Source organism: Eschrichtius robustus, chromosome 15, assembly GCF_028021215.1.
Source record: "Eschrichtius robustus isolate mEscRob2 chromosome 15, mEscRob2.pri, whole genome shotgun sequence".
In the NCBI taxonomy this organism is placed as follows: Eukaryota; Metazoa; Chordata; class Mammalia; order Artiodactyla; family Eschrichtiidae; genus Eschrichtius; species Eschrichtius robustus.
Genome location: NC_090838.1, coordinates 8,461,818 through 8,475,006, shown reverse-complemented (window position 1 = coordinate 8,475,006; position 13,189 = coordinate 8,461,818). Strand labels below are relative to the sequence as shown.

At 49.4% G+C, this 13,189-nt stretch overlaps 1 protein-coding gene across 4 annotated transcripts in view; it reads right to left on the bottom strand.

The window, feature by feature from the left end:
• Positions 1–13,189, bottom strand: part of LPIN1 (lipin 1) — a 71,597-nt gene that overhangs the window by 48,364 nt on the left and 10,044 nt on the right. For all 4 annotated transcript variants that reach the window (XM_068564489.1, XM_068564491.1, XM_068564490.1 and 1 more), the window contains exons 2-4: positions 5,057–5,257; positions 4,208–4,303; positions 482–789 (exon numbers count right to left, since the gene is read on the bottom strand). In XM_068564489.1, coding sequence (XP_068420590.1) covers positions 482–789; positions 4,208–4,303; positions 5,057–5,248 — 596 coding nt within the window. In that variant the 5' untranslated portion in view covers positions 5,249–5,257. The remainder of the gene's footprint in view (positions 1–481; positions 790–4,207; positions 4,304–5,056; positions 5,258–13,189) is intronic.

The following is a 13,189-nucleotide window of genomic DNA, read 5'->3' as shown; positions in this document are numbered from 1 at the left end:
AAAACTGATTCACTCCTGTACACCTGAAACTAACGCAACATTATAAATCAACTATACGTCAATTTAAAAAAAAAAAAAAAAAGGGCTTCCCTGGTGGCGCAGCGGTTGAGAATCTGCCTGCCAATGCAGGGGACACGGGTTCGAGCCCTGGTCTGGGAAGATCCCACATGCCACGGAGCAACTGGGCCCGTGAGCCACAACTACCGAGCCTGCGCGTCTGGAGCCCGTGCTCCGCAACAAGAGAGGCCGCGATGGTGAGAGGCCCGCGCACCGCGATGAAGAGTGGTCCCCACTTGCCACAATTAGAGAAAGCCCTCGCAGAGAAACGAAGACCCAACACAGTCATAAATAAATAAATAAATAAATAAAAGAACGTGAATTTCTAAAAAAAAGAAAGAAAAACCCATCCCCACACCCTTATCATCCTAAACAACGAATTCACCCAGCTCTAACTGAGGTCCTCCCTTCCACCCACATTTACCTACTGCTGTCCAGCAGCTCGGCCTCCTCGTCCGAGCTCATCTCTATGGGGAACATGTCTTCATCCTCGGACGTGTTCATGTTGTCGTCCCTTTTCAGGCTGTCCAGCTGCGACTTCCTCCTCCTCTTCCTTCGCTTCTTCACTGAAGAGCCACTTGAAGGGGTCTCGCTGGGAGGTAAGACCTGGGCTGACGTGTTGGGGTCCAGGCTTCTTATCCAATCTACGGAGTTCCTCTTCAGCTGGGACTCCATCCTCGAGGCTCCTTCCGACAGGATCGGGGAGGTGGCCAGGTGCATGGGGATCACCTCCTGAAAGAGACAGAACACATTTCCAAGAAGGAGCGTCGTTAGTTGGGGTTTAAGGAGCCGGTGGTACCGACGACCCACCAGTGCTACTTCCGGAGCCCAAGCGCCGTGGGCAGCGGGGAGCACAGGGCACTCACGGCGATCTGCAGACGCGGCTGCCGAATTTGACAGGTGGTCATAAAGTCGACAAGGCACTAACTGCCACTTTGTACTGAATCCTGCGTCTTCGTAATTATAACAAAGTGAGGTAACTTTCAGTTATTTCAGGCTACCAAAATTCAACTTGGTCTGAAATTTCCAGGGTAAAGAGGAAAAAATGGGCTTGGAGTCATCACATTACCCTGGGAGCTGGACTCCATTTTGCACTCTAGTGTGTGTGGGGGGGTGTGTGTGTGTGTGTGTGTAAGAGAGAATGTGTGTGTGCGTTTTTAACAGGCACTGAATTAAGAGGATAATAATAATTCTTAAAGAAAACATCTGACAGTGTCCCCACACCGTGCCCCAAGTGCCCACCTGCACCAGAGCACACCTAGGTATGTGGCTGTCAAGTGATTAGGTACTGACCCTCTTCTCTAAAAAAAAACAAAAATAACAACAACCAAAAAAAAAAAAACCCCCCACTGCCTGTCAATTTAATAGTTGTTTTATAATGATTCACCAGTTTTTCTTAAAAACTATAGCAATCATTTTATTATCAAATGACTCATTTCTTATCAGAAACCTGGTAACAAGTAGTAAAAAATAGGGTTCCATCTCTGATGAGCTATGTGATCTTGGGCAGAGTCACTCAACTTCTGAGTCTGTTTCCCTCATCAGAAAAATGGAAATGATAATCCCGACCTTACAGCGTTTTCAGATAAAATGGAACAATGTAACTATTGTACATACAGCCTGACACATATGCAAAAATTCACAGACAAACATGAATGGATAACAACAGAAAACGGTATTGGAACAGTGGGAATCAGCAATTTTACACAGGAAGCTTTGGGAGATGTTGTTTACTGCAGTCTGCCTGAAGTTGCAACAGAACTGAACAAACAAGAGGAGTCTGGTGCTTTGGAAAACGTGAAAGCTGCTCGTGAACTCTATCCTCCTCTATCAGGAGAAGTAAATGAAATTAATGAAGCTCTATCAGAAAATCCAGGACTTGTCAATAGATCTTGTTACGAAGATGGTTGGCCGATCAAGATGACACCCGGAACTAGGTGAACTAATGAGTGAAGAAGCACATGAGAAAGACATAAAATGTACTGAGGAGAGACAATGGAACCCCTAAATAAACTAGTTTGAAAGAAAATCTAGGGGAAAAAAAAGAAGTAAAGAATATATACAAAAGAGAGGGGATTACCAAGCATGCTGCTGATGGTTTAAAGTAGCTTAGAGAGGGACTTCCCTGGCGGTCCAGTGGTTAAGACTCCGCACTTCCACTGCAGGGGGCTCAGGTTCGATCCCTGGTCAGGGAACTAAATCCCGCAGGCCGCGGCATGGCCAATGAATAAATAAATAAATAAATAAATAAATACAGTGGCTTAGAGAGCATCAGACAATGCGCTACACGTATAAAATCCACATCTGAGCGGTAAGGCTGAGGCTGGGAGAGACCATCGCACCTTTGGGAAAACCAAAAGGAAGCAGAGCCTGGGATGGTTTTGTCCTGAAATTGAAACTATGGGCATTCATTTTAGAGCCTGGAGCTATTTAGAGCCGTTCCTCTATAAAGGCTATCTTCTCATAAAGGAAACAGTTCAAGTGGTTTTTATTGAGGAATCTCTACATCAGATCCCTTCAAAGCGGCTTTCCCAGTGAATGAAAGAGTAAAAAGAAATGGTTTGTCTTAGAAGAAAACATGGGGGTAAATCTTCATGACTTGGAACTCGGCAAAGGATTCTTAGATGTGACAACAAAAGCACGAGTCACAAAGAGAAAACAGATAAATTGGACTTCATCAAAATTTAAAACTTGTGTGTTTCAAAGGACAACATCAAGAAAGTGAAAAGACAACTCACACAATGGAAGAAAATATTCTCAAATCATCTATCTGATAAGGGACTCATATCTAGAATATATAATGAACTCTTATAACTCAAGGATAAAAAGACAAATAACCCAATAAAAAACGATCAAAGGATCTGAAGAGACACTTCTCCAAAGAATACATACAAATGGCCAATAAGCACATGAAAAAATGCTCAACATCATTAGTCGTTAGGGAAATGCAAATCAATACCATGATGAGATACCACCTCACACCCACCAGGATGGCTAGAATCACAAAGTCAAAGAGCAAGTATTGATGAGGGTATAGACAAATCGGAACCCTCGTGCACTGCTGGTGGGAATGTAAAATGGTGCAGCAGCTTTGGACAACAGTCTGGCAGTTCCACAGTGGTAAATTCAGTGTTACATATGACCCAGCAATTCCACTCCCAGGTATACACCCCCCAAAATGAAAACATGTGTCTATACGAAAACTTGTACGCAGCATTATTCACAACAGCCAAAAGGTGGAAACAAACCCAAGTGTCCACCAACACATGAAAAGATAAACGAAATGTGGTATACAGATACAGTGGAATATTATTCGGCCATACAAAGGAATGAAGTACTGACACAGCCAGAACACGGATGAATCTTGAAAACATTATGGAACATGAAAGAAGTCAGGCACAAAAGACCACAAACTATGTGATTCTACTCAGATGGAAGTTCAGATTAGGGAAATCTATAGAGACAGAAAGTTTGATTAGTGGCTGCTTAGGGCTCAGGGTGGTGGGGAGTTAGGGCTTTAGGGATAGGGGAGGTGTAGCTAAAGGGTACAGAGTCTATTTCTGAGGCAATGAAGATGTTCTAAAATTGACTGCGGGGATGACCTGCACGTATCCGTGAAAACACTAAAAACCACAGAACAGTACACGTGAGATGGCTAAAGCACACGGTGTGAGAATTATATCTCAACAGAGCTGTTAAACATTTTTTCATAATAAAAAATGAATGTGATTTGGTCACTCACTAAACAAAAATTAGAACATTTCAGCCGTCTGAGATTTGACACACGAGTATAACTTGTATGCTTTGGATGATGGTTTCAGGCCAGGGTCATTCAACTCCTCTGTCTCCCTGGAAACCGGGAGCAAACGCAGCAGGCTGGGACTGATGGTTTCAGGCCAGGGTCATTCAACTCCTCTGTCTCCCTGGAAACCGGGAGCAAACGCAGCAGGCTGGGACTGCTGAGTCTTGGGTAGGCATAGCACACACTCACCCTGTGGCTCAAATCCCCAGGACAGGTAAACAGCCGCTCTTCTCCTCTGCCGTCACCCACACAGCCGGCACCAGTATCACCTCTCCACACACGCTCCCAGATGAGCGCTGCTCAAAGCTCAAAACGCGGGCGTAAGCTTCACCACCCAGCCTTCCTTACCTGATCGTTATCAGTCTCTTGAACAAAAAATGCTTCTCCATTATCTCCCAGTTTCATGTGCAAATCCACTGCTTCCCCATTGATTTCTATGTCAACCTGAAGGAAAAACACATGTTCTTCATCACAACAGGAAGCCTCACGGGGAATGACCAGGTCTCTACATATGCTTCAGTCACATACATCCCCAAAATACCTCACAATTCCAAACCTCCGTTGGTCACTCTGGTCGAGAAACGGAGTCTACTCCCCCACCACCACCACCATCCTGGGTCCATGCAAGCTTGCGATTGCCCCAGTGAGTAGAGCACAACACAAGTGAGGCCACGTGGCTTCCGAGGCTAGACCAGAAAAAGAAGGCAGAGTCCGCCCGGCTCCCTCCCTTGGATGATGCTTGCCCTTGCAGCCAGCCGCCATGGTGTGAGGAAGCCCAGGTCACGTGGAGAGGCCACGTGGAGGCGTCTGGGTGACAGCCTCGGCCAAGAGCCCAGCCAAGGGCCACCAGCCGAGTGAGCAAGTGCATCTACACAGGATCCCAGCCCCCAGCCCTGAGTCTTCAGCTGAGGCCCCAGGCGGCAAAGAGCAGAGACGGGCCAGCCTGCTGCACTTGGTGTGAATTCCTGACCCACAGAATCCCCGGAGCTTAATAAACAGTTGGCTTATGCCACTAAATCTTGGAGAAATTTACACAATCATAGAAATCAGAACAATCTGAGTAACTCTCAATTCAGGGACCAGCCCTTTCCAACGGAAAGCTAAAACTCGGGGTCCGCGAGGAGCTCCGGACACGTAAGGCCGCAGAAGTGCGAGGGTTTTTCTCTAAGGAGGGAACCCGTCCCCCAGGTCACGTACCACCTTCTCTCGGGAACGCAGGACCCCCATCTTCCCAAAGCGGACGTGGAAGGGGGAGCACTGCAGGCTCCCGTCGGGCTGGCGGACCACGATGACGTCGATGCACCCGGACAGGGTGGCAGGGTTCAGCCCCTTGTAGAGCTCCTTCACGGTGACAAACACCTGGCCCGCCAGCTGCCCGACGTAATTCATGGTTTGAGCCTAGGAAACAGAGACACAAGCAAGACGCACAAACGGTTAACTCGGGGCAGGCTCTAGAGCCTGTCAAGGTGAACGTGCACGCGCCGCATGCCCGACTTCAAAGACACCCAGCTCAGCGCATCTGGCTCCCCTGGAATGGGCCCCACCCAGCGCTCCGCACCCCAAACCCTGGCCGCCCCGGGAGGCCTGATCTCAGTCGTCACCGGGCTCTTCCTCTCTGAGTCCACGGTACATGTGGCTCTTGCTCCGTCATCATGTGCAGGTTTTACAGACCAGATCTTAAGGCTCATTGAGAAGAGGGACTGTATCTGAGACCTCTTCATATTCCCCACCACGCCAAAAAGAGTAGGTGTTTAATAATGCTGGTAGAAAAAAGTGACTATTTTTACTTGAGAAGGAAAAACGAAGTGACTTTCATTTTGAACAGTTTCCATCCTGGTCCTTCTCTGCCCGCCCGATGCTCTCACATCTCGAGGGACACTCGTGCTCAGCTGCGGTTTTTCTGCCCAGCCGATCAACCGAAGTCCGCTCAGCAAACATCCAGGGCCAACACTCCACGAGGGGCCTGGTGCTGGGAACACAGGTTAAAAAGACGCAGACCCCGTCCCCCGGAGGGACTCGGGCTCGTGAAGGAGAGAGAAGGAGAATACACGTCCGTGTGGTTGTGTCTGCTTGGACTTAAGGAGACGCTGAGGAACTTACGTCCAGGGAAAGAGGAGAGCCATCCCAGAGGGGCCAGCAATCGACGGGTGGGGAGCAGGGCTGGGATGCCCCCCGGGAGAGGAAGGCGGACAGGCCGCGGCAGACAGACAGGTGTGCGCACAGGCACAGAGGGGGTGCCGCCTGCGGCAGAGAACACGCAGGGGGGACAGACAGGTGTGCGCACAGGCACAGAGGGGGCGGCGCCTGCGGCAGAGAACACGCGGTGGGGGGACGAGAGCCGACACCGGCCAGGAGACTCGGAAGGTGCTTTGTAACAACTGAAGCCGTCAGGGACTTGGGAACCACAAGACCAGGATTCGATCCGTGACTGAGAAAGAGCGCTGCGGTAAAAATGTAGAGAAGCCAGCAAGAAAAGACACTGAAGGCAGGAAGACCAACCTGTGGCTTCTGGTGATGGTGCGGACAAGAAAGGATGCCAGCCTGAAGGGCGGCAGTGACGGAAGAAACGAGGCAGAGCGCCAATCCGGGAGACGCTGGGGCACAGGGCAACGGGAGCCCCGCCGGCGCCGAGCCCTCCTCACGGCTGGGGCTCTGACGGCCACCCCGGTGTGAGCCACCCCGCCTGGCTGCCCAGCCGGCCTGGCCCGCCCTCCAGTTGCCCGTTCCCCGCCCTGATGTGACTCGGACACTCAGACTGGCCCGGCCTCCCTCGGGGACGCGGCTCTGCTCAGTGGTCCTTCCCCCCCCCGGGTCCTTCCTTCTCCAGCCCCAGCTACGCCTACGCTTCGGGGCCGAGTCCAGACTCTCGTGTGCCCTCCTCTCTGCACACTTAACGCTCTGGAGGCTTCCAGTATCACCTGAGCACGCAGGGCTCACGCAGCGTGACTTCCAGCCCTCGCCCACACAGCCCAGTTCCTCGGGGAACCCACCCAGGAGCACGTGGGACCACACGGACGCCACCCGCCCCAGGTCCCCAACGACGGCTCCAGCAGCCGCCGCAGCGCGTGTGCACGCCTGGCCCTGACGAGCCTCTGTTACACTGTAACTGTGAACTTTCTCGCTCTGACGACGTGTCTCTATTTTGCCAGGTGGTTTTCCTGTCACTCGGTGAAGCCAGATTCTCCTGGAGGCCAAGGATCAAGCCTGGTCCTTTCAAGCTATAAAAAAAAACCCACCAAAAACTACCTTTTATAAGCATCGCCTCACCTCACCCCCTACGACACAAGCAGAAGTGATACTAGCATCCCTGCTTCACAAACGAGGTAACGGAGGCTCAAAAGTGGTGGGTCAAATGCCCTGCAGGCAAACAAGAACTGCTGATTTAATTCTAATTTAGAACAAGCCAGAGACCTAAGGCAGTGAACAAAAGCTTCAAAGAAAAGAGTGTGAGAAAGTCCTCTGGCTCGCTGTGCAACTTTAATAACGACGCTCTCTGGATACCCTCAGAGGAGGAAGCAGGCAGACCTTCCGAAGACACATTCAGACGCGAAGACCTGGCTCCCTAGCTGTGCAGCGCCCACTGCTAACAAAGGCCCAGGCACGAGAATACAGAACATCACACACCTTCTAAGTCTGCTTAGTGGCGCAGGTTAACTAACTTCATGCAAAGGGGAAGGGGGGGACAGTTCCTGAACAATACAGAAAAGGATTCTTTGTAACCTTGACACTCCCTCTAGGGAATCATTTTATAAAAGAAATCATCACCACAATGGTCAACCTAGATTTTAACATACTGGGCTCACCAAGAGAGATAAACTTCTCACTCAATAGCAGTACCCGCAGTAAAAATAACATTTTTGTATGATTTCTTTCATATGCATGGCCTCATGTTCATGTGATTCTCACAATAACCCTGTAGGTATAAGGCCTTTCAGATGGGAAAACTTAAGGACAAGCAAACGTGCAGTGAGGCAAACGCCCAAGATCACAGGCCTGGAATCCTACCTCGGCTTTGGTTCTGTCGAGCCCCCTCTCCCATCCCCCACGGCTTCCCCCAACTTCATCAGCCCTGCTCACCCCGAATGACAGGGACCACCTCCCCAGCACTGAGGTCCGGAGCCCACGCCAGCTAACTGCTCTGCGGGCACCGCTCCTGAGAAGGCCTCAGGCCCCGCCAGCTAGTATTTTTCATTCATAAGAAACAGAAAGCTCATGACTGGATGCTATTGCCATCTCTGCATCCTAGCTTCTCATCTGTAAGATGAGGACATCGGCCTAGGTGACCTGCAAGGTCCAATTCCAGCTCCAACTGTCCCAAAGATAAAGGCTGCACTCCTCAATCCTTAGCAATTGAAAGGGCATCTTTAATAATTTGAACGAAATGTTGCTCTCTGCTCTTGGCCTCAAGACCAAAGCATCCCTCCCCCTCCTAACGAGTAAATTCCAGGTTATCGTGCAGAACCTGAGAATTCCGAAGCTGGCAGGATCCGGACTGAGTTGCTGCCCCAACACCCTCGTTTTCAAGAAATAAGCCCAGAAATGGTAAGTGACTCAGGCCAAGCTCCCCCCACGGCAGAGACGGAGCCGGACTCAGATTCCTCGATTTCCAGCCCTGTGATCTTCCCTTTGTGGGGGCCACGGGATTGGCTGGTGTATTTTTCCGACCACAAATTTATCCTAAGTTGCTTTGATATTTTTAGCTCCCCCCTCTATTGAATAACTTATCTACAAATCTGAAGACACCTCCATTTGGAGGCAGAAAATCTGGTCTATAATCCTTAACAGATGACAGGGTCAGGGTCCCACCTGGCAACACGCTCCTAGGAACTGTCAACATCTACACCCTGAGGCTGCCAAAACTGGGCGCTGACAATATTTTAGAAGGGAGAACACTACCACCTCACGTTTATTTGGATGGCTGCTACCTAAAAAGTAGGAAGACACATGCACCGGTGAGGATGTAAAGAAAATGGAACCCACGTGCACTGTTGGAGGAATTGCAAAACGGTGCAGCGACGGTGTGGCGACCCCTCGACAAACTTAAGACAGGGCTGCCACATGACCTAGCAATGCCACCTCTGGGTATACAGTCGAGAGAACTGAAAGCTAGGTCTCAAAGAGATAACCTGCACCCCCGTGTTCACAGCTGCATTACTCCCAACACCCAAAAGCTGGGAACAACCCAAGCGGCCACAGATGGATAAATGGATAAACAGAATGCAGTATTATAGACACAATGGAATACTACTCAGCCTTAAAAAGGAAGGAAATTCTGGCACATGTTACAACATGCATGAGCCTTGAGGGCATTATGCTAAGTGACACAAGCCAGTTACAAAAGGACAAATACTGTATGCTCCTATTTATCTGAGGTACCTAGAGCAGATAAACCCATAGAAACAGAAGGCAGAATGGTGATTACCAGCGGGTGGGGACAGGGCAGGGGAAGTTCGTGTCTAAGGGGGACAGAGCTTCAGTTGTGCAAGATGAGAAAAGTTCTGGAGCTAGAGGGTGACCGTCCACTGTGTGAATGCACAACCACGTGCATGTATTACATTAAGTCTACTGAACTGTTCACTCAAAAGTGGTTAAAAGAATAAATTTTATGTCATGTGCATTTTACCACCATTTTAAAATTTTTTTACAAGGAGAGTAAAGGAGAATACTGCATTAACCAAAACTCATTTCAGGAAGATGAACCATTATTTGGTTAAAAAGTTTCTCTGAGTGACAGCTTGGGCCCACGTCACCTCCAGTGCCTGCCTGGCCGAGGGGCGTGAAGGCAACCACACTCTCCTTGACCTTCCCCTCATCCAGGGTCTCTTGTAAATACATGCTGGTGAATAGGTACCGAATACAAGACTAAACCAGCTGGGCACCGGTTCCCAAGTTTCACTTCCGTCAGTTCTGTTTGAAGTAAAAGGTTCAAGGAAGAAGCTAATTTGATGTCAGCGAAGAAGCCAGGCCAGCCAGAGTCCCCCTCCCTGCCACCCTTCACCTCCCTCCGGCCACGGTGTCCGCGGAGACACACGAGCAGGCCCTGAGGGGAACATTTGCCCTGGAGAAGAAAGTGCCTTCAGGACCTCAAGAGAAGCCGAAGATGAGCAAAACCTGTACACAAAACAAATGCTGCAACTTCCACTGAACAGCTTCGAGACACCTGTCCTCCACTCACCCCATTCCAAGTTACTTTTCAATCTCTTGATTTTAATCTCAGAATTTGGCAGGAAACACCTGCTTCACCTGACAAGGCTTCACTGACCACGTGAAACGGGATTCCACAACCCTCGTTCAAAAGTTTTTCAAGGAAAGCTGAGCCAAACCTCCAAAAAAACCCTCTGGCCAAACTGGGGCTCTCTAAGCTGTGCTTAACTCTGAGGTTAGGAAACAGGTAAATATATTTTTCTCAACATGACATCTTCCAGCTTGACCTCCTGGAATACTACTAATTTTCTAAGATTATTCCAAGCCATTGGAAGAGTGTCTTTCCGGATACTCTTCCCTAAGTTAGAATCCACTGCAGTAGTGGTATTAGACCCAAATAGATAATACACCACGGAACACAAAAATCCAAAAGCGTATCCCCACCAGGGATTCTAGCTACAACATTCAAAATCAACAGATTCTTCAGCTTGAAGAGCATCAATTATTAAAACTAGGGACTTCCCTGGTGGCACAGTGGTTAAGAATCCACCTGCCAATGCAGGGGACACGGGTTCAAGCCCTGGTCCAGGAAAATCCCACATGCCGCGGAGCAACTAAGCCCGTGTGCCACAACTACTGAAGCCCGCGCACCTAGAGCCCATGCTCCGCAACAAGAGAAGCCACCGCAATGAGAAGCCCGCGCACCGCAACGAAGAGCAGCCCCCATTCGCCGTAACTAGAGAAAGCCCACGCGCAGCAACAAAGACCCAACGCAGCCAAAAATAAATTAATTAATTTAAAAAAAAAAGAACCTAAATATGGGGCTTTGAATTATTTTAGGCCAACCCCTTTAATCATCAATTCAGGAATCATTCCCACTCATTTATTATGCAAGTGGATAAAAGTGATTTTAATTCCCTTCCCGGTTCTGTCAAGGAGACGATCATCGAAGGCATGTTATCTAGGAAATAACAGTGTCTCCATTTTCATACTGTGGCTGTGTTTCCCGGCCGTGACACAGTGGTGCTACGATAGGCAACACCGAAGTCAGAGCTATTCCTCTCCAAGAAGGCTGGTGGATCACGACTCGGGGCTGAGAAACCTCACCTTAGCAAAGGTCAAAGAGTGCAAAACTGTCTCAGTAAACACAACTCTCAGAATCACCATTTTTGCTAAACCTTTCTCACCTTCATCATTTCCTTCTACCTTCATCTCTTTAAGTCCCGCAAGAGTTCTACAATCACCCCTTAACCTGTATTTCCCATCACATCCTCCACGTCCTCATCTGCATGTCAGGATACCTTGTTCATCTACACGCCCAAAATCACTCATTGTTTTGTGAACTGAACCTTCCACTGGCCCTCCTGTTCAGTTAACACCACCCCCTCCCATCCTGGGCAGTCGCTTGATAAACGCAGGCTGTCATTTGTCAAGTGGCTGGAGAGACCCCATCCACCAAGCTGTCTGCCCCCCTTGAGGACAGGGAGGGGGCCTGCTCGTCTCTGGGCACCCGGCCCATCCCAGGGACCCAGGAAATGTTGCGGCCGCACACAACCACGTTTCCTTTAACTTCCCAGGCTGCCTTTGACTACATTCTTCAGCATTTGCCAGGAGCCTAATCTCTTGTGCTTGTCTATTAAGCTAGGTACGTGTGGAATGACGTGATTGAATTAAATCTATATGGTGACTGTCTTCCAAAAAGGGAAAATAAAATGCTTCATTGGTTGGGAACGCTTTTGCATTGGTTCGATGGAAACAGAGGATGCACAATCAAAGCTGCCTCGGTCCTACTCTTATCACTTTGAAACAAACGCACATCCCAGAGTGACGGATCAGAGTGCAGGAGAAGCCTATGTCTCCCTGGTGACCGTCGTGGCAGAACACGACTGGAGCGATGGCAGGTAGGGGGATGCGGAGCTATGTCACAGAGGGGGCCCCCGGGGCAGACATGGCCACACAGGTAGGCACAATATTCTGGTGCTTTAATGAGGAACGAGGAGACAGGTCATCACATAAAGAGAAATGAGGAAATGTACCAGAAGCTAATGAAAGAGAACTACTGAAAGCAAACTCCCTGACTCTACTAGAATTTCAGCAAAGGCTAACCTGTGCATCATCTTTGAAAGGACGTCCAGAACGAAACAGAATTTTGGGCTCTCTGAGAAAACAAATTCTACTGCCGTATGATGCTAACTTTTTGTCGGTCAACCCAGCCCCCCCGCCCCCAGACCTATCCTTGTTTCCGTGAGGCTCTCCGGGGAGCTGCAGGTGCAGCCTGGACGCACATGCTTCTTACCTGACGCAACAACCAGGAACTCCAGGGATAATAAGTGGAGGCAAGAAGATAAAATGATGGTTTGGAGAAAGATTTAAATGGGCTTGGAAAACCACGACGGGTGCCTACCGACTCTGGAGAACAAGGAATACTCCAAAGCCATCAGACCCAACGCCCACCCCGTGGGTGCTGCAAATCCTCGGCAGGCCACTCATCACTAATAATCACCTTTTCCTGAATCCCAGGTGAAAGGCCACGCAAGCCTCCACACGACATCTGTTCAGCACTTCACGACACACGAAACTCTTTTGCCCAGGGCAGCTCATCTGATGCAAATCTATGAAACTCCTTTGCGTAATAGGTGAGTACTCAGGACCGACATCATTACCCCATCTCTGACAAGGAACTGGGGCGCCGGGCTTGCGTGGTGTTCAGGGCAGCACAGCTGGTAAGCGGCAGTGAGGACGGGGGGCCCAGGTTGAACCCCTGGAACTCCCTGTCCTGCTGTGCGTAGCGTTGCCTCCCCTTCTTGCTGGACAGAACTGGTATAAATGGGTGAGGCCCAGTCAAAGAAAAACCAGTCGTGTGGCTTTAGCAAAACAGATGGCAGTCGCCTAGTTCTAAAAGTCGGTAACGTTTGGCACACGTTTACAGGGTATCCAGTGCTACCCAGGTGATCAGAGATTGTAATTAAAGTTGGAATCAGAGAGAGGCCATCCCAGAGCCAGGGTGGAAAGCACAATCTATGAGACCAAGCTTCTAAGAGAACTGACTCATTAGAGGGAGTGAGCTCAGCGTCAATGGGAGTATTCAAAGAATCTCAACCACGATCCAACAAAGAGGCTGTAAAGGAAATTCAAGAATGGGGCTCTAAGTTGATGATTCTATGACCTGGTCATAACAACATCATA